At 40.7% G+C, this 21,789-nt stretch overlaps 1 protein-coding gene and 1 long non-coding RNA gene across 3 annotated transcripts in view; both read left to right on the top strand.

Moving 5' to 3' along the window:
• The first annotated feature begins 27 nt into the window (after window positions 1–27).
• Window positions 28–2,765, top strand: LOC114484536 (uncharacterized). Of its 2 annotated transcripts, XR_003677579.2 has the most exons (4): window positions 28–308; window positions 1,185–1,292; window positions 2,152–2,291; window positions 2,377–2,765. It is a non-coding gene; the product is annotated as an uncharacterized lncRNA (long non-coding RNA). The 2 variants fall into 2 exon arrangements; XR_003677580.2 differs by lacking the exon at window positions 2,152–2,291.
• A 1,640-nt stretch (window positions 2,766–4,405) lies between these two features.
• The window catches only part of PIKFYVE (phosphoinositide kinase, FYVE-type zinc finger containing), a 77,264-nt gene continuing 59,880 nt past the window's right edge, over window positions 4,406–21,789 (top strand). Inside the window, exons 1-7 of the mRNA XM_007117705.4 lie at window positions 4,406–5,018; window positions 7,785–7,965; window positions 9,817–9,966; window positions 10,217–10,252; window positions 13,034–13,152; window positions 14,021–14,192; window positions 20,197–20,404. Of these exons, the coding sequence (XP_007117767.2) occupies window positions 4,977–5,018; window positions 7,785–7,965; window positions 9,817–9,966; window positions 10,217–10,252; window positions 13,034–13,152; window positions 14,021–14,192; window positions 20,197–20,404 (908 nt within the window). The 5' untranslated portion in view covers window positions 4,406–4,976. The remainder of the gene's footprint in view (window positions 5,019–7,784; window positions 7,966–9,816; window positions 9,967–10,216; window positions 10,253–13,033; window positions 13,153–14,020; window positions 14,193–20,196; window positions 20,405–21,789) is intronic.

The following is a 21,789-nucleotide window of genomic DNA, read 5'->3' on the forward strand; positions in this document are numbered from 1 at the left end:
CCGGCCCCCTCAGTCCACCTACCGGAGCTCCGCCCCTGCCCCGCCGCCAATCGCCGCGCGCTGACCCGCTGAGATGGGCGGGGCCATGGGCGGGGCCCGGAAGGCTAGGTCGAATTCAGCGGCGAAGTCCAAGCGCTCGAGGTGGGAAAGGGCTTGCAGCGCCTTTGGGGTCGGCCGCCACTCCTCCACGGCGGAAGGACGAGATTGCCACCTGCAGGCTGGGGAGCAGGGCACGCCTGGGCTGGTCTTCTGAATCCTCCGCCGCGAAGGGGCCCCCCGGGCTTTATAACAACCTAGGGCCAGGCGGAGTGAGTTTCCACGTCTGCAATAATGGCAAACCGGGGACGGCGCGGCTCGGACCGATCCCCTTTCCTGCGCGCCCCGGCTGTGCGGTAGACTGGAATGTGCTTGGGCAGAAGGAAAAGTGCCCTGGGCAAGCGTGACGTCGCTTTGGGGGCCTCGCGCAGCTGGAATGCAAAGGGTTGAACATTTGCACAAGCAGGCATGCTACAGTACTTTTCCGCCACCGCCGATGACTAAGTCTTTAGAGCTTCTGTATCTATAATTTCAATTACCACTGCGTACTATAAGTAAACGCAGTCGTCATTTGCATTAGAAGATAAGGATAATGAGATTATTATCTGGGTTCCAGAGAAGTTCAAATAAAGATCGGAAGTCTTAGAGAACAGTGGATTAAAAAAAAATTCTGTCCTCTGCAGGGGATTATTTTTTGTGTATTTCTTACTCTTGAAAACATGGAAGGCGGGGGAGGAGTATTTTAGATCGTGATTTGTAGGATAATCGCATGCTTGGTCCAGGATTCAATGCCCCCAAATTTATTTTTTAAAATTATCTCTAATACCGGGTTATTATTATTACTCTTATGAAGGGTACTATGCGAGGTGCATTTTGGTCACTAGAGGGCACTGGTATTTTTCCCAAGAGAAAAGGAAGAAGGAAAGCATACACAGCCTCGCGCTTGTTGATTATTGAGATGGATTAACTGAAAGTAGCGGTCATTTCCATTTATTCCTATAGAACTGATTATAGAGGTATATGGCCTTGTATTTTCATCTCTAATTTGAGACTCCAAATCACCTGAGATTGTAAATTTACTCTATATTAGGCTCACGTTATTACCCCTTGTCCACTACTAAAATTATTTATATTCATTCTTGTTCCAGAAAGGATTTAGGGCAACCTTCAAGATACGTACAGTCTAGCACGACAAAGGACATTGAATATAGGTGAGGCAAAGACAGAATAAATACAGGAAATTGTACAGAACCAAGGTGAGTTTAATCACAAAATCTATTCCATCAAATCCTAAACAGTGCCAAAAGGGGGCTACAAATTTGGCTCTAAGCCAATGTGGGAGGAAAGGTAACAGCGTTACCTCTCTAAAAATCTAAAACAGCGTTTCCTAAGGCAGTAATGTAGGAAGTAGTTTTCAACTGAAAAGTTTTTTTGTAGATCCCGAGCAGTGACTTATATTAATATATACAGATATATGCTACTTATGCTGATAGTTCTCATACAACTATAAAATAACAAACTTATAGACAAAATGACTAGAAGCAAAACTATAAAAAATATATTACCATTGTCAACATTAATTAAATGTAACAAACGATGTTTGGCTGAAATTAAATGACTGCTTGCAATTTGAATATGAAACTCACTGCTTACATTCTGGTTCTGTTGAATTTAGCTTGGCTTTTCCACTGGATGCCATGTGAGGATTCATTTAGAACACCAGTCTTCCAGACTCACAGACATAGAGAACAGACCTGTGGTTGCCAAGGGGGAGAGCAGGTGGGGTTGGAATGGATTGGGAATTTCGGGTTAGCACATGCAAACTACCATGTATAGAATGGATAAACAGCCAGGTCCTACTGTGTATCTCAGGGAACTATATTCAATATCCTGTGATAAAACAGATTAGAAAAGAGTATAAAAAAGAATGTATACGCCTGTATAACTGAATCACTTTGCTGTACAGTGGGCCATCTTTACTGAGCTATCTATTCTGTTCATATGATCCCTTGGTCTAATTTATACTTTATTGTATGTTTATGAAATATTAACGTCACCAGGCTAACTACAAGAGGGGGGAATTTTTTTGCTTGTCTTTGTTTTTGTTTCTGGAAGGCATAGACTTGAGCACGTTCACGGGTTAAGGAGGAAGGAGTCATTGGAAAAAGAGAGGTTGAAGAGACGGCACAAACTTCTGTAATAGGGAAGACACTTTGTACTCTATTATGAGTTAATCACTACAGAAATTGTTGCCTGTAAGCTTAAATTATACATAATGGCCCATCTCTGGGAATCCTGCCTCCCAGGTAATGAGCATTAAGCTAAAATACCTTTGTTTAGCTCACAGGAAACATCCTGACCAGGCGGACCTGTGGATGACTGCAGGGGAGGAAGAAATTAACACATCTCTTGTGGAGGCTGACTGGAACCAGGAAACGTTTGACTTCACTCCTTCCCTTTTTATTTTTATTTTTTGTGGTACGCGGGCCTCTCACTGTTGTGGCCTCTCCCGTTGCGGAGCACAGGCTCCGGACGCGCAGGCTCAGCGGCCATGGCTCACGGGCCCAGCCGCTTCGCGGCATGTGGGATCTTCCCGGACCGGGGCACGAACCCGTATCCCCTGCATCGGCAGGCGGATTCTCAACCACTGCGCCACCAGGGAAGCCCACTCCCTCCCTTCTTAGTATAAAAGAAGCCTGAATTCTAACTCAGGCAAGATGGTTCTTTGGGGGCACGAGTTCACCATCTTCTTGGTTTGCTGGCTTTCTGAATAAAGTCGCTTGCCCCAACACCTCGTCCCTCGATTTATTGGCCTGTCGCGCTGCCAGCAGCTGGAGCTTGGACTTGGTGACACTCCCAGGGGAGAGAGGGAGAGACTGGATTGAGAGCTGGGAGGATTGAGCAGGAGATGAGGCTGTTTTCTCCCAGAAATGAGGGCAGGAGTCTGGCCAGGGTGGATGTGAAGGCAGGTAAATGTGATTGGGGTGGTTAGGTAGTTAGGGATCGCACCCAATACCTCGGCTATTTCACTCAGGTAGATGAGATTCTCTTGCTGAGAATGATAGTCAAGGTGGTGTTGGTGCGGAATAGCAGTAGTGAGGAATGGAAGAGGAAGTTGATTGCTGACTCCTAGGAAGATTGCTGAGGGGCTCAGCTAAGGGTGGTGACTGGCATTGATACTGCTATCAGCCTTCAGGCTTCGATGCTACTCTCCAGTGGCTGAAAAACCCAGCTCAAGGAGAAATGGGTGGGAACTTGCCAAAACTCTTGGGGGAAATGGGTCTGCAGAATTTAATTAAAACAGCACCTCACTTTGGGTTTCACTTCCTTTCTGACTGCCCCTGTCAAGTCCCACAATCCTGTCAGCAGGTTTTGGTATGTTCCCTTCAGCTAATGGCAAAACACTCTAGCAGGACAAAATGATGGATAATGCTAGCCAGGCTGAGCAATAAGGGGCTTGGTAACTTTATTTGCGCCAGTCTTTGCAACACAAAACTTGAGTGAAAAAAATAGCTATAGCGCTAACATCACTTATTTCGGATTAGACATTGTGCCAAATGTCTACAAACATTTACGTACATTGTTTTACTTAATCTTCAAAAAACTATCTGTGAAGGGTACTATCATTAGCTCCGTTTTACAGATAAGAGGGCTGGAGCCTAAAGAAATTGGTAATTTAAGGTCACTTGGCTAGTTATTGGTGGAGTCACCCAGGTCTGATAACAATATTCGCTTTAGGCACAAGTGTTACGCAAGTGAATGTCAGTCCGTAAGAACAATGAGCGCGGTAACACATTATAAGTGCCCATATCATCGGACACATACGGTAACCGCAGTCCAGCCAGCACCCATCAGGTGACCCGGCACACTTGACGCTCATGCGCGCAGTCGCCGTGGCTTCCTCTAGGAAGGCTGAGGCGGCCTAATCTCGGTCAAGGTGTTGAGCACGACTCTATCTGGGCTGGACTCCTTCTGCCTGAGCGTCTGATCCGAACGTCGTGCGGGCGGAGCAGGGAGGGCGGAGCCGGCGCCCGGGAGAGTTATGGATTGGAGGGGAGGAGGAACAGAGGGCGGAGCCGGGGTGGGGGGCGGACGAGAGAAGCCGCAGCAACCATGTAAGCAGCTTTGCTTCCTGCCGCAACCGCCGGCTCCCTGAGAACCGCGGCACTGGGCTCTGAGGCTGCCTTCCTGCGCTTGGACCCGGTGAAGCGGGGGCTGGGGTGGAGGGTGGCCGGCGGGGCCGCGGCGGGAGGCGCAGGTAAGGGAGGGGGCTGGCGCGCGGCCGGCTGGGCCTGAGAGTGGGGAAGAAGGCGGGTTTAGGAACCTTTGGGGCCGGAGCGGAGGGGAAGTCTGAAGTGAAGGCGAGAGCTGGGGCTTTGCAACCGCGGCTGCGGCCGGGCTGCGGCCGAGGCTGGGCAAGGAAGGGCAGAGAACCTGTGCCTGCATTCAGGCGGCTCCCTTGATTCCCCGGCTGCCCCTTGTCTGGCGAGTGGGGAAGGAAGCCGGGTGGGGCTGTTCTGGAAGAGGTTTCCTTGGAAGCATTTGAAGTTCTCTTGCTCCTCTGTTGTCCCGTGTACTTGAACTTACTTCGGAGATGCATAGTCCAGTTCCTTCTCCCTCTGATGGATAAGCTCTGAGCCTGTGTTTCAGAGGTGTATGCGTAGACTGGACAAGAAAGTTCCTCATTTACAAAAACGGTACCGGTAGTGGGGTTTCAAATATGTATATATCTCCTTAAATGCTTGCCTCTCGTCTTTGAGGCTGTTCCATTTGTACCTATGTTTCAAAGTCTCTTGAGGAGAAGACTTGATTTCCCAGTTAGTATTTCCCCCTTGTTTAGAACGTTCCCAGCAAAAGGATGAGAGTGGAATATTTTTAGGAATTAGGGGTCTTACGTTCTATGTAGAAGTCACTGTTAAGGCATTCAAGAAATATGAGAAATGCTGGAATTCTGTATTAGTCAGGTTATTCCAGTTTATCTGGTGAGTGTATTTATTATATTATTCTGTACTGATTCAGTGCATCCTTTTGTAAAACTACTCCGATATTGACAGTAGAGGTGGTCTCTTGGTATATTGTGGTGTCTTATTTCTGATTTATTTGAATCTTGTTTTTTGGCACTCCGACTATCAGAATTCTTACAAAAAAGTTTCTTAGTTTCTTTCGGTTAGATTCGAGTTTGTGACAAAGAAGGGCAGATTAAGTTTGTTTTGCAGAGCAAGACTACTTTCCTGTGTTCTCTCTTTTACTTCTTTCTGGGAAGAGTAATATGGATCATATGGTTTTCCTTTAGAAAACTTCCATCTGTTGGTACGTCGATCAAAAATTGATCAAAAAAAATCTTTGTAGATGGAAACTAACATTTCTAGTATTTAGCTGTCCTGCTATATTTTGAGTATTAAAAAAAAAACACTGTACTTAGAAATGACTGAACTGATACTTGCATTTTTCTGTTTGCTAAAATTTTGGTTTGGCTGGTAGAGCAGGCTTATTTTCTAAATTTCAGTTCCTGACAAGCCTTTTGATAGTGCTGAGTGGGTCTGCATATACTAGTCGCATTCAAGTGAGAAGAGGCAAAGTGCTGGTGATATATGAGAGGTCTTTGAATGAGTAAGTGAATGCTTCTAATTACCTCTCAGATAGGAAAGAATCCTAGTTTATATCACAGACAGTTATTAAGCTACCACAGAATAAGAATTGTAAGGTAGTTTTTTCAGGGTCCTGGTATTATGATGTAATTATTAATATTAACTCTGTGTGATTGCATTGTTTTAGAAACTACACTGGTGAGTGTTTTCTTGGTAATTTTTATCCTCACATCTTCAAAACCTAATAAAAGTTTCTACATGGGTGACCCTTAGGTGTGATGCTAAGACTCTTTAGGAAGGTTGCTAACTCTCCTTCTCATGTTACTTGCATCAAAGTAGAATATAGGATGTTCTCTGAGGCCTTCAGGTTGTTACTGCTATCACATTATTCTTTCTCTCCAGGACCCTCTTTTTTTTTTTTTTTTTTTTTTTCTCTTTTTGATCAATCACCAGCTCATTTCCCAATCCTTTATGCTGGAATATGGGTTGTCAAGACACTTCAGAAGGACGTGTCCTTTCCCTCTTTCCTTCTTCCTCTTCTGCCCTTCCTCCTCCCCCTCTTCCTCCTCTTCTTCTTCTGCCCCTTCCTCTTCTCCTTCCCCCTCCCTCCATTCCAATAAACATTTGTTGCCAAAATTCTCCTCATCAGTGGTTTTATTTTTGCTTTGTTTAATTAATAATCAATTAGAGTTTTAATCTGTCAGTGTCCTGAGTAGTTAGAATTCAAGTAGACCAGAATTGAAAGTCTGGGAAGAGCTAGCTACAAGATAATTTTGCTCTAAAGACTAATTCTGTGCCTTTTATGGGCAAGCACTCTGCTAAAAGTGCTTCACATATACTGTCCCACTTAATCACACTAAGCCTCAGTTTCCACTACGTAAAATGAAGATGGTAATACATATCTCACAGGGCTCTTACCCAAATTTACTCAGCTATTTCAGAGTCAGAATTTGAAACCAAGAGTGTCTGCCTCCAAAACCAATGCAAACTCGAAATATCTCTTTAATTAAAAGAAGAAATAATTAAATAAAATGTTGCTCTCAGGAAAAAATAAAGAGTAATTCTGGGGTAAAACTTGGCATCTCGTTACAGCTCTACTACTGACTAGCTATGTGACCCTCGAGAAAGTTGTTTTAGGTTCAGTGTACATTGGTTGCTTCAGAGGTTAAGTGCAGTAATAAGCCCAGCTTTGTATCTTTTAGGCTTTTATAACAATGAAATGAGATGGTAGATAGGATTTTGAAAGTGAAAAGCATTTTGTAAGAGTGTAGTGTCCTCCTCGTAAATATAAATTAGATTACAAGCTATAGTATTTTAATGAGTTATGCATAATTCATGGTCTTCTCTTTGAAGTATTAATCAATATGGCAGAAAATAGACATCAGTGCTTTTCTGTTACCTGCATCTGGTGATGTGGTTAGCTTTACAGCTTTGGTTGAAGTATAATTTTTGGTTATTTAAAAAAAAAGCCCTTTAAGATCTTCATTTTAATGCCTATATGAATTTAGGCTTAAAAGGAGAAAAACCAGGATCCTGTGCCTAGGAGGACATATAATGGGGATCAATCAGCTTGTTGATTTGGATAGTTCTTATAGGTGATGAGGCATAGTTTGAGGTAACTTTTGAGGCTATATAGAAATGTCATTAAGGGATGACTTTCATTTCCTGTTCTTGGAAATATTCATTTTTTATATTTTTTGGAAAGAAAACATTGAAATAAGTAAAATAAAACTTTGAGGAATTTGTATGCTTGTGTAAAACCAGTTTTCCCCTTTAAAAAGCTATTTTTTCAAAAAAAATCTTGAAAACTGTATAAATCATGTGAAAATCCTCTTTTTTTCCTTTTTGCCTGCTCACATTTATGCCTTACCTTCAAATTTTTAATAATTTTAGTATTTTTCTGTATTTGAATAGTAATTTTGAAAATGAGATTGACTATATATTCCTAGTTTTAGATAATTGAGACTCTTCCTTATGATCTAGACTTCAGTGTTTTCAAGTCTTAATTTGGAGTGTATGCTGAACTAGATTTATTTACTCGTTGGTTTTTTTCAGGTCTGAATTTTTGAAGTCAGATTTCTAGATATTTGGATGCTGTTTGGAATCAACCTTCCGGCTTCCTGAGGAACTTAACTTTTGCTTATTTCTTTTGTTTATTAGACTCATGAAATGGCCACAGATGATAAGACTTCCCCTACATTGGACTCCGCTAATGATTTGCCTCCATCTCCTACTAGTCCTTCTCATCTCACACACTTTAAACCTTTGACTCCTGATCAGGACGAACCTCCTTTTAAATCAGCGTATAGTTCTTTTGTAAATCTCTTTCGATTTAACAAAGGTAAGACTTATTCTTAAAGATCAGAGACCCTGGGCTTTCCTGGTGGCACAGTGGTTGAGAGTCTGCCTACCGATGCAGGGGACACGGGTTCGTGCCCCGGTCCGGGAAGATCCCACATGCCGCGGAGCGGCTGGGCCCGTGAGCCATGGCCGCTGAGCCTGCGCGTCCGGAGCCTGTGCTCCGCAACGGGAGAGGCCACAACAGTGAGAGGCCCACGTACCGCAAAAAAAAAAAAAAGATCAGAGACCCTACCATCTTGATTCTCTGAAATTCTCTTGTTCAACTTTCATGCTGTGTCTTTGCAGGAAAGTGAAATATTAACAAGGAGGTAGCTTTATAATCATAGGTCACTGGGGTTAACTGCATAAGAAGAGAAAGCTAGAATTTTCACTTTAATCTTACTAATTATTGGCAACTGAAGATCAGAATTGAAAACTAAGTGTTAAAAGGAGGTCTCTTTTTAAAGAGAAGTTAGCATTCTTTTTTTTTTCCTTTCTTAATATATTTCAGTTTTCTTAAGTTCATAGAATGGACTTTTCTCTTTTAGGGGTTAATAAGCAAAAGATTTTAATTAAGCAGTGAAACTAAAGGACCAGCACATGGGAGGAAGGGTTCATATTTTTCAAAAATTGAAAGCTGTCAGCAGGCTTGTTGTTGACCTGTTAAGGTATACATTTAATGACACCAAATGAAAAGATATTTTTAAAATGAGCTCTTTTTAAGTAATATATTTTTTACTTGTTAGAAGAATTAAAAAAAAAATACATGGCCTACATCTTTTGCTTTATATTTGGCTGTATTGTTTGAAATGTGTTAGAAAGTAATCCCTCTAGTTGTAACGGATTTGGGGGTTAATAGTTTAATTAACTCAGTAGAAATTTTAATAGCATTAACTGACTTTTATTAGCAGTCATGTTTAAAGCTCTGTAAAACCTGTTAGTCCATTTTGAAGACAATAATCTTTTCTTTTTTTTAAAGAAACTGCAACAATCATTTTTTAGAATAGTTTTAGATTTATGGAAAAATTAGGAAAATAATACAGGAAGTTTTCATATACCCTTACACCCAGTTTCCTGTGTTATTAACATCTTACATTGGTAGAGTATGTTTGTTACAATTAATGAACTATTATTGATACATTATTAGTAACTGAAGTAAGTATTTTATTCATATTTCTTCAGTTTCTACCTAATGTCCTTTTTCTGTTCCAGGATCCTGTCTAGGATACGTTACATTTAGCCATTAAATGACAGTAGTCTTTTTATTTAGCATATGTTTATTGAGTACCTACTATCCACTGGGCACTATTTTAATAGTACAAGGGATCTATCCCATAAATAAAGCAGAACAACAAAAAAATCACTGCCTTCTTATGGAGCTTGCATTCTGTTTCCTTAAATATGCTCAAGAAATTTCTAATGAAAAGTAAACAGGGACTTCCCTGGTGGTCCAGTGGTTAACACTCCGTGATCCCAGTGCAGGGGGCCCAGGTTCGATTCCTGGTCAGGGAACTGCCCAGGTTCGATTCCTGGTCAGGGAACTGCCCAGGTTCGATTCCTGGTCAGGGAACTAGATCCCACATGCTGCAACTAAGACCCGGCTCAGCCAAATAAATAAATATTAAAAAAAAAAAAAAAAAGTGAAACAAACTGAAGGTCACATATACCAAGGATGTAATTTTGCCACCTTCTTTGAATTTCTCTCTTTTTTTCTTTAAGAAAAACCTAATTTTTACTTAGGCATGTAATACAAGTACACATTCTTTCCTAAAAAATTCTAATCTATTTCCTTCTCTTTGCTGAGCTCTGAGTCTTAGTTTTTCCAATAATTCCAAGCTTTTGTTTGCTGCAGAGAGAGGAGAAGGGGGTCAGGGAGAGCAACAGTCTCTGAGTGGAAGTTGGACCAGCCCTCAGCTCCCTTCAAGGACACAATCTGTGAGATCACCTACACCTTATAAAAAACAGCTTAATGAGGAGCTCCAGCGGCGATCTTCAGTGTTAGGTATGACAGTGTTCTCATTTCATTTCTCTCTGTGTATTAGACTTTTCCCACAGTCATTGCGTTTTGCAGGTTGTTTATTGACTTAACTTTTTTGCTATTTGGAATAGTCAGGTACTCTTGAGAATTAATGAAATTATTACCTGGATAACTGTTGATACCTAAACAAGAGTTCTTAAACGTTTCATTAAACTTTAGGCAAGGCAGAGCTTTCTTTGACTGTTTTTTGATTAATTACTTGCTTGGGTTTCAGCAGAGGACAGTTTGCGACACCCCCAGGAGAACACAGGTTAGTTTCAACTTTGTGACTGACTGCTGCATCTATTCTTGGGGTGGCCAGTGTAATGTGATGTGCATGCCTCTGGCTGCAGAAGTCTCTCAATTCCATTAGTGGGCTGCCACTTGCTCTTGGCCTTCTGTCCTTGTCGGGGTGCAAACTGTCAGTGTGGCTGGATAAGCTGAGCTCCTCTTGCCTGTTTGTTCTCCATCCTGGTCTGCTACGTGGTCATGTCGTTCATTTTCATGCTGTTCTGTTGAGTACAGACTGGGATCAGCCTGAATCCACAGACTAGATAAAGTGAGTTGTTTTATGTTTTATTTCTGTTAGATTATTAAACTCAGTGCAGTGGTTGCCCAACTCAAGGTGACAGGAGAAAGGCAATGAGAGGTGGCGTAAGAGAGGGAAAGGGATGTAGCATTGGAAATCAGGTGTCCGTGAATGTCAGATCCTGCCTTATCTGGCCAGTCTTCCCCATGAGGTCTTCGAGTGAAAAGTAGGCAGGCACAGGTAATGGTTGTTGGCAGAAGGATATTTTATTGCTAGTTGAGACTTGGCTCAGAACCTTCTTCTGGTGGGTCAGAGGAGAAGGAGAAACCAAGCAGAAGAAGAGTTTCACTCTAAGGACTGGAGCGGAGCTGGCTGTATCACCTGTGTAGGTTTCCCAGGGCAAAGTGACTCAGCCTGGGTCATATCAGCTGTTTGGAAGGAAGAATCAGAAGGTAGGAACGGGGAGAGAGAGAAATGAGCTCTTTACTCCAAATGGAGGGAAGGAAGAGACCATCCCCACTTTTTTTTTTTTTTTTTCATCCCCACTTTTAACCTTAAACTCTCCTTAGCTCTTGAACCTGGCCCATGGCAACACTCCTGTTTTTGTTAAGGGAGCTCTTTTGACTAAATCCTATACTGAGTCAAGCATAGGATATTTTTGTTTATAAAATTGAGGAGTTGGACTAGAATCTAATCATTTAGGGGTTACAAACTGAACAGCCTACGAAGCCTTGCCTTGGTGTTTTGATAAACTTGAATTTAAATATCACTAGGTGGAGCTTGTAATGTCTGGTTTGCTGCAATCCCCACCATTCCTTGCTGTCTTTTATCAAGTCCACTTGATTCTTTGATTCTGCCTTAGCTGCTAGAGGCATTTGAGTTTCACAAGCCTTGGGACTGTTTTACCAATCCTTTCCTACTAAAAGGCTGTGATTCCACAATCTACTAGCACTGTGACCTTGGGAAGTTATTTAATTTTCTAATATTCATTTTACAAGAGAAGCAACTAACATGATTTGCTTGAGGGCAGAGTGCTAGACCAGATTTTCTCTCATGTTTCTTTCATCTTCATCCATGATGAAACCATCATCTGTTGGTTCCAGGAACAGTCTTGCTTCTGCTTTTTCTGTGGATGATGCTGTTTTTACTTTCTCATACTCCTAGGTGGCTAAATGCAAGGGGCTTCACAATTAATTGTTGCCTGTGCGTGGGAGCACAGCCTTACTGTTCTAACAGCTTCATCTGTCTCCTTTTTCAATTCGTAAATCATGGAGAGTTGGTTTATCACATAGACTCAAGAACAATTTGGTCAATCTAATACACATACATTTTTATTCTAGTAATAACACATCTGAGGTATCTGCTGAAATTAAGATATTATTTATAGAAAGATAAAGTTTTCAAAGTTTTCTAACATAGGTGCTGTTTAGATAATTATTTCCGTAATTAATATCTTGGAAAGTTGTTCATCAATTTAGATTTAGATGCCAACTTCACATTTTTTTGTAATCTTTTCTTTCCCACTCAACCAAAACAAAGAACACCTAAATCTAATCTAGCAAACAAGTGAGTTTGGGAAGGATTTAGAGAGGGCCATTTTCCATCTTGCTTTACCATAGGTTATTAGGGTAATGAGTTTAAGCTAATAAGGATGTTCATCCTTTTTGTCAAGCCACCTCTACTTCATCCTTAGGTTTAATAACTGCTGGAGCCAGGAATAGGTAGAAACTTCCGTTGTAATCTTGCTCTAAAATAAGGAAATGATACATGACAGCTTTGGTGGACACAAAGCTGGAACGTGGGCGTGTTTTATTATTGACAGAACTGGCTTCAGTATTGTTGTTTGAAGAGCAAGTGATCCCATCTAGTTTGGAACTGTAGGAGTAGGGAGGTGGCAGGGAAGGGTAGCGTTGGGGTTCTAGCAATTCTTTGGGGAAGAGAAGTCTGCTTGGACATTGTTGAAGGGAGGTTTGTGGATAAATTACCATCCTGGATGTTCTGAAGTCTGTCAGACTCTGTGGGGTTGGCTATTAAATTCCTTTCTGATGATCTACTCCACGAGCCTTTGGGTTTGTGGTCTGCAGACTGAAATGAACTGTTCAACCCTGTCGCTGACCTGTTTGACTGTAGAGACTGGGCTAGGATATCACACAGGGATTGCTTTTCCTTCTGTTAAATTTCTCGCAGGTATTTCTAGCAGGACCGAAGGGCCCAAGAAATCATTAATGAATTTTGGGCCATGATAAGTGGTGCTCCCATCCAGGCCTTAAAATCTTCAGTGGTCTCCGACAGTGTTTGTCTCAGGTAGCCCTCATTTGCTTGTGAAGCAGTGTTTCACATGGTAATAAGAAACACTTTCAACAGCCTCTTACCCTTATAAAGACTAGTTTTAACTCTCAGTCTGTATCACTGGCTGGGAGAACATAAGTATTGATATATGCTAAAAATAAGAGGTACTTTGCATTGATACTAGAGACTATTAAGGTAGTTTTTTTTGTTTTTTGTTTTGTAAATCTGACTCAGATACCAGAAGGAAGGCAGAACCTGCCTTTGGAGGTCATGACCCTCGTACAGCTGTTCAGCTCCGAAGCCTCAGCACAGTATTAAAACGCCTCAAGGAAATCATGGAGGGGAAGAGCCAGGTACTGTCTAGAGGCTTTAGAAGATTACTTATTAAGCACTTACATGGGGACCATGTGGTACTCACTAAAAATGGCACAATGCCACTTGAAAGAAAGTTCAGTTAATACTAACTTCACCTGTGGACACCATATTTTTTACTCATAAGTTCCTAATTTTAGTTTATCAGTTTTTTTCATTTTATGGATTGTGCTTTTTGTGTTCTGTTTAAGAAGTGTTTTTCTAGCCCGGGGTAGTAAATATTCTCCCATGGTTTCTTTAAGAAGCTTTATTATTTGTGTGAAGTATATGGATCAAGATTCATTTTTTTCCCCATGGATGTCCATGGACCCAATACCATTTTTTAAATTTTAAAAATTTATTTATTTATTGGCTGTGCCACACGGCATGTGGGATCTTAGTTCCTGGACCACGGATTGAACCCGTGCCCCCTGCAGCGGAAGCTCAGAGTCTTAACCACTGGACCACCAGGGAAGTCCCAGCACCATTTTTTTTTTAAAGACCACCCTTCACTGACTGCATTACAGATCTTGTCAGAAATCCATTTATATGTGTGAGGGTGAGTCCATATATGTCCAGGGCTCTCCTTTTTCTTCCACAGCTCTGTTTTTTTCCTTCCACTAATACTCTGTCTAAAATTACTGTAGCTTTGGAATAAATCTTAATGACTGACATTATATGTCCTTCAGTTTATTCTGCTTCAGGATTGTCTTGGTCATTTTGACCTTTTGCATTCCCATATGAATTTTAGAAATAGCTTGTTAATTTCTGCAAAAGAAATTTTCTAGGATTTTGATTAGCATTGCATTTGCCATTGCATTTTAATGATCAATAGTTTCAAGAAGCCTTCACACATTTTTATTGTTACAGGATAGTGACCTGAAGCAATACTGGATGCCAGATAGCCAGTGTAAAGAGTGCTATGACTGTAATGAGAAATTTACCACTTTTAGGCGCAGACACCACTGCCGACTGTGTGGGCAGATTTTCTGCAGTCGTTGCTGCAATCAAGAAATCCCTGGAAAATTTATGGGTTATACAGGTAAATGAGGTGTATTGACAAGTTTACAATTTTTACAGGTCATAATAATAAGAGAGTTATAATACAGGACCCATGTTAAGTCATTTTTAAATTTTGGACATCATGTGTGAGTTATGGGGGGCACAAACATGAGGGAGACATGGCTTTGCTTTTAAGGACCTTATAGTCAAATAATAAAGTAGATGGAGATATTCATAAATAACATGAGTAAAAGACAGGGTATCATAGATGCTACCAAAAAACCATGGGACCGTTAATGGTTTTTTATGTTGTTTTGTTTTTTAAAAAAAATTTTTAAAAAAATTATTTATTTATTTATTTATTTTTGGCTTTGTTGGGTCTTCGTTGCTGCACGCGGGCTTTCTCTAGTTGCAGTGAGTGGGGGCTACTGTTCGTTGCGGTGCGCCGACTTCTCATTGTCATGGCTTCTCTTGTTGTGGAGCACGGGCTCTAGGCACGCAGGCTTTAGTAGTTGTGGCTCGCGGGCTCTAGAGCACAGGCTCAGTAGTTGCGGCACACGGGCTTAGTTGCTCCGCGGCATGTGGGATCTTCCCGGACCAGGGCTGGAACCCGTGTCCCCTGCATTGGCAGGCGGATTCTTAACCACTGTGCCACCAGCGAAGCCCCATTAATGTTTATTAGACAAGTTGGTTGGAGTGATCACTAATTTATATTATTATGAGAGTTTATTTTACAAAATACAGATATTCCTTGAGTTATATGACACTGTGCTTTAGCAAATTGCACTTACTCATATTCTTCCCTAAATTTTAGTAATATAGAGATTTAAAATTATTTGTTGAAGCAGAAAAAAACCAAACGGTGTGTGTAGTGATTAGGGAGTGGAAGTGGATGGTGGGCAGAAGTTACCAAAAAGAGAACACTTCTTTTTTTTTAAAGTATATGTATGTGTGTGTGTATATGTGTGTGTGTGTGTGTGTGTGTGTGTGTGTTTGTATAATTTAAAAAATATATTTATTTATTTACTTTGGCTGCGCCAGGTCTTTAGTTGCAGCATGCGGGAATCTTTTAGTTGTGGCATGCGGGATCTTTAGCTGCGGCATGTGAACTCTTAGTTGCGGCACGTGGGATCTAGTTCCCTGACCAGGGATTGAAACCAGGCCCCCAACATTGGGAGCACGGAGTCTTAGCCGCTGAACTACCAGGGAAGTCCGAGAACACTCTTAGTATCTCTCTCATGTTATTTTTATTGTCATGTAGATCTTCCTTTTGGCCTTACTCACTTTAAAAAAAGAAAAGATTTTTGTATTTAACCTAAACTGCTTCAGAGTTCAGACCCCAGTTATCTTTTATCCAGATTATGGCTGCAGCCTTTAAAAGATTTTTTTACCTTTAGTTTTTCCTTATCTCGAATTCATTTTTCATACTCTAGTCAGTATCCTGTTAAATGCTAATTTGATCATGTCAAATTCCCTTGCGTAAAACCCTTTCAGAGTTCTCATTACCTTCAGGATAAAATCCTGTCTTGTTAATATGGTTGATGTATGGATTCCCTAGGGCTTTCTTAAAATACCACAAACTGAGTGGCTTAGGACAAACAGAAATTTGTTGTCTCACAGTTCTGGAGGCCAGAACTACCATAATAGCCCTCATTCCACAGGTCAGGAACAAATGTAGGGATTTTGTCATTTGCTGAGTGTGTCTATTCCAGTTATATATTCTAGAACTGAGGGATAACCACAAATGGGTTCGGGGACTCCCTGAACCCACTGTAAGATGGACCTAAGTTGGAACTCTGTTGATCACCTGACCTCTGTAAGCCCCTGCTCTGACTTGAAACCATAGTAACATTTTGAGCCTCTTGGAATTAGTGTTAATTCAGTGCCAAAGTCCAGTCATCTCCTAAAAGTTTGACTATTACCTTTTTCTCAATGCACTGTCACTCTGGTGAAAGGCTATAGGTCCTTTGGGGAAGCCTTTTAGGAAGATAAACAGTATACATTTTTTGGCAGTGTAGTGGGGTCCTTCCTCAAGGTGACCCAGCCTCCCTTCATTCAAGGAATTCTGGGTCTGTAAATGGCTTAAGTCTGAGAATTGGTTGAGGGGTCATGACTCTTTGTGATTCAAGTTTGAGTTTTGTTCACTTGATCTAGAACTCTTTTTCTTATACAAATCCAGTAAGAGTTTAGAAGACTGCCCATTTACTTTTAGGAACACCATGATCAGATGTGTCATAGATCTCTGTATATGTTACACTATTCTGCTTACAGCTTTGACTCTGATGTCTGTTCTGGTAACATGCCTACCTTGTCTTTGGCGATTAAATGCCACCACTCTGCCCCTGCCATCCTGGGATCCAGTAGTCCCCAGTGCATTTAGATTTCGCAGTTCAGCACCAGCAGTTCCCACTATAATGGGTGACTGCAAAGCTCTACAGGGATGCTGGGGCTCCCCTCACAAATTTTTTTTCTCATAGTCATGGTGAGAGGTATGTCCCCTGGATCCTCCTGGGGCAAGTGAGCAGATCTTACTTGGTAAATCTGCTCTTAACAGTCTCCCTAAGCTTTTGGATCCCTTCCTTTATAGCATTCCAGGGTGGTTCTGGCATTTCAACTTCATTTAGTATAGGACACTTTTGGTCCATGTTTTAGCCAACCAACCAATTAACCAGACTGTTAGAGCCCCTTTGAACACCTTGAGCTATAACATTAAATCCAGAATCTCTGCTTAGTGGGTCCATATCAATAGATCCAGTTTGATCTGACTTTACGTTCTTTCCAGTATTATTCTATACCCTTGGTAGCCATTCCCACACGTATTCCCTGGGTTTCTGTTTGTCTAAATTGGAAAAATCATGTAGTTCTTTTGGAGTGTAGTATACTTCCTCATGGGTCACGCTTTATAACTTTCTTTCAGGGGACCTGAGCCTTATTATAGGCCTAGAAGCAAAGAGGGTAGTGGAAGTGGGTCCCACTCCCACTACCTATTCTCCGTGAGGAGAATAAGCAGGGTCTTGCAAGGCAGCTAACTCATGGGAGGCCATTGTGAATTTCTCAGGCAAAGCAGGATTAATCTCAGACAGGGTGGAAAGGCTACTTCCACTTGCAAAGAAGACTAAGTAGAAGTTAGCAGTTCAGTGTTCCCAGCTTCCCCAAATATCCCCTTCCAGTTTTCAGGATCTCATTCCTTTCTAGTCGATGCCCTAACTTTAATAGACACACTGTAGGGTTAAGTGATTCAGTGTGTGTTGTGGTTCAGTCACTTGCATGATGAGACTCTTGATTTGATTTTCAGCAATCTCAGCTCTGCAGCTATATATGGTTTCTTTCAGGGAAGACATAGACACTTTCAGGTACATTGTACAGTTCTTGAGCTGGGAATCTGAATTCCTGATGTCATTCTTTTCCCTTTTTGTCCAGTGCAATTAGGAGCAGCTAATCTCGTACTCATTAGTTGGACAAAAATGTTCTAAGATGTGCAGTACATGGTCAATCAGGTCTTTGCCTCTTATAAGTATTTGATTAGGAGTATCCATAGGTGATACTTTACGTGACTCTGTTGCCCCATCACACCGTGGACTATCAGCATTCTCTTTACTACTGGGATTAGAGTCCTTATTGCCTTTAAATCTAATTAGAGAACCAATTCCAGAAACCCAAAAAACAATTCAGAAAATTCAACCTTAAGATTTTGTTGCTCTAGAACTTCTCTTGGTACCAAAATTTGTATTCTCTGTTTCTAGAGAAACAGAACTAATAGGGTATTTATGCCCCTCCCCCCCAGCACACACACATTTATATAGAAAGATTTATTTTAAGGAATTGGCTCAAGTGATTAAGGGAGCTGGCAAGTCTGAAATTCTTAGGATAGGCCAGCAGGCTGGAAACTCAGGCAGAATTTCTGTCTTAAAGACTCGAGACAGGGCTTCCCTGGTGGTGCAGTGGTTAAGAATCTGCGTGCCAATTCAGGGGACATGGTTTTGGTCCCTGGTCTGGGAAGGTCCCACATGCCATGGAGCAACCAAGCCCGTGCGCCACAACTACTGAGCCTGTGCTCTAGAGCCCGCGAGCCACAACTACTGAAGCCCGCGTGCCTAGAGCCCATGCTCCGCAACAAGAGAAGCCACCACAATGAGAAGCCCGTGCACCGCAACGAAAAGTAGCCCCTGCTCGCCGCAACTAGAGAAAGCCCGCGTGCAGCAATGAAGACCCAACGCAGCCAAAAATAAATAAATAAATAAATAAGACTTGAGCCAGAATTTTTTTTTTTTTTTTAAGAATCCTCAGTCTTTGATCATAAGGCCTTCAAATGATTGGATGAGATCCATCCATATTATGGAGGGTAATCTGGTTAAAGTCAACAGATGGTAAATGTTAATCATATCTAAAAAAAAAAAAAACTTCACAGTAACGACTAGACTATTGTTGGACCAAATAATCAGTCTTGCCAAGTTGACACATAAAATTAACCGTTGCAGATGAGACAATGAATTCTGGACATAATTGTATATCCAGGCCCCGAATAAATACCTAGCATACCTAGGCACATAGAAACAGATCAATGAACGTTAAGTTATAGTGGTGTAGCAGTGCTATCTCTGTATCTGCCATGCAACTTTCTGATTATATGTGTCTCTTGTCTCCAGTGGACTGAGTTCTTTGATGGCAGGGCTGTGTCTCATCGACCTTTTTCCCACATCCTTTAATTTAGGCATGCGCTCAGTAGGCTCTTGCTGGTGAGGATTCTTCAGGAAATGAAAACTTTTCTGGTCTGGGTTGGCTCCCTTTATTGATCTGATCATTTTCATTCTAATAGCTGAACGATGAAGGGTGATTTCTTTTACAGTGTAAGAACCAAGCCTTTGTTATGGCAACTTAAGGACCTTTCTGCAGGAAGTAATTTCATCTCCTTACTACAGTTCTACTTTGGTCAGCCGGTGGTAGTATGTCCTAGCACTCTCATTTATCCTGGACTGGAATTCAGTTTTTTTGGGGGGGCTCTTGATTGGAGATATCGTTCTTTAGATTCATCTGTTGAATCATGGTGTTAGAAATGAGTAACACAACAAGTGATATTTAAATTTGCTTAAAATACATGCATAATTTAATAAAGCTGAGTACTATGTATTAGTTGTCTTAAAATGAAAAATAAAAGACCCTTTATTGTACTTGGTAGTAATTATGGTAAAAACACAGTACAGTTGACTTTCAGAAGTCTTTTGTTCATGTCACTTCAGTTCTCTAATGTTAATGGTAAAAAGAAGGTAGAATTGTTACGTAACATGTTATTAATAAAGTTTAATTATCTTACCTCCTTTTTTAGTACACTAAATTGTTATAGAATCACACAAAAAATTGTTACAGAAAAAGAGGGTAGAAATGAAAACTTACATTTGGGCAGGACTGCATCCTGAAAAAAAATGCATTTAAAATTATTAAATAGCCTTATTGTTTGTCTTCCCAAGAATATTTCATTTCCACCCTTACTTTCACTATAAGAATTTCCTTTATACTTCCCCCCCATATTTCATATTGCTCGTAAGCCAATTTTGTTAGTTTGTTTTTAAAACTGTACCCCCTTGTGGAGGCCACTCTTCATGGCTTCATATACATAGCTAAATAACATTTTCCTCCCTACTTGTTATTTAGGGAAAAAGTGTTATTTCTATTTGTGTTGGTTTATGTACTCAATTAAAAAAATTTTTTTTCTTGAACCTCCTGTCTCTGATAGATCCCTTACTTCACTTTTAGAACCTTGAGGAATATTCTTTTAGCAGAGTTTTCTGGTACCTTGAGTCATATTTTCTTGTTATAAATATTTGAGGTAATTTGGATACCTGGATGGATTTTGCATAATGATGGTTTTTAAAATATATAGCAGAGCTAACGAAGTTACTTCATTTTTAAAAGATGTCCTTTTTGGTAGTCTTTACTTGAGGATGGTTCCCGTTATTAGATTAACTATTAACCCAAGGGTTTAATATGTTCTGGTAAGAATATATTAGTTATCTTTTACTTAATTTTCTTTTTTTTTTTCCTCCTAGGGGACCTCCGAGCCTGTACATACTGTAGAAAAATAGCCCTGAGTTATGCTCATTCCACAGACAGTAATTCCATTGGTGAAGACTTGAATGCTCTTTCAGATTCTGCTTCCTCTGTGTCTGTACTTGATCCGAGTGAACCCCGAACACCTGTAGGGAGTAGAAAAGCCAGCCGCAACATATTTTTAGAGGATGATTTTGCCTGGCAAAGGTACTGTCACTTACATGTAATTTTATTTATATTTGATAAATACTGATAGTCTTGTGACCTAAGGGTGCTTTAAGTTAACATTGAACTTCTTTGAATTGTTTCCTGAAAATACACCGTTTTCTCCTTTTTTCTCAGCTTGCCTTAGGAAGGATCACAGAAGATGTTTATGGATAGTGATAATGTTGACTAATTAGAACGTTAGCTCCACAAGAGGAGAGACTTTTTCTTGTTTGCTCTTCTACACCTGGCACCAGGAACGGTGTATGGCGTGTATATGATCCTGATAATACTCGTTGAATAAACAACAGAAGTCATTTCCATTAATGATTTCCAATGTAGACTTCTTTGAGAAGGAGGATGCTCATAAGATTTGTGTTCATAATATTTGCAAATGAAATTAGATTTTTTTTCCCTTCCTGAGGAACATTTCATCTTTTTTTCCTATGTCTAAATATGCTACCCTGTCTGGTTGTGGAGGATGTTACTTTTTCTTTACCCGGAACTGTTTGAATTAGAATCCTAGGTTCATCAGTTTCTGGTTGTTTTTCGTAGGCTAAATAATTTTCTCATGCATCATACCAAATATGGCCATGTCAAAGTGCTTGAAGTTTTAACTAGCATCTTTCTGTTATTTTCTCAGTTACCTCTTAGTGGAGTGAGGAATTAATAGGTAACCAATGAAGTTAGACAAAAGTAAAAAATGAATGAATTATACCTACATTCAACATGTATGAATCTCAGGGATATAATGTGGAGGAGAAAAGAAAGTCACATATGATATAGCCAGTGATTATTTGTAGAAAGTTCAAAAATATACAAATGAATACACTAGGGATACAAACATGGTAAACTTAAAGAAAAGGGGGAGAATGATAAATATAAAATTTACAACAGTAGTTTCATTGAGGGCAGGGAAGGGAATGGGATTGGGTCAGGGGAACAAGCACTTCAAAGTCAGTGGTAATGTTCTTTTTCTTAAATTGCTCCATGGGTGCATTGGTGTTTGTGGCATCATGATTCTTTATACCTTACATATATTTTATAAGTTTTAAAGATTGACTCTGCATTTAATAAACAAGAAAGAAAGGAGAGGGATTCTTCATTTCTTACTTCAGTAAGCAATGCCATGTGGATGCCTGGCCCTGTTGTGTGAGCCCAGAATTGGCAAGTGTGATTTAATAAAACAAACCAGGTTTGAAAGCTTCCTGGGAGATGCCGGATAGATGTCAAAGGCAGAATGACTTTAGGTTCTGTGCTAATAGTTTAATGTTTATTCTCTTTTAGCCATCATATCTCTGTGGTAGGCACTACTTTCTCCTTTTGACAGATGAGGGTGCTGACGTTCAGAGAGATTAAGTAACGTGCCCAAGGTCACACAACTAGTA

Source organism: Physeter macrocephalus, chromosome 2 (genome assembly GCF_002837175.3).
Source record: "Physeter macrocephalus isolate SW-GA chromosome 2, ASM283717v5, whole genome shotgun sequence".
NCBI classification, from domain to species: Eukaryota; Metazoa; Chordata; class Mammalia; order Artiodactyla; family Physeteridae; genus Physeter; species Physeter macrocephalus.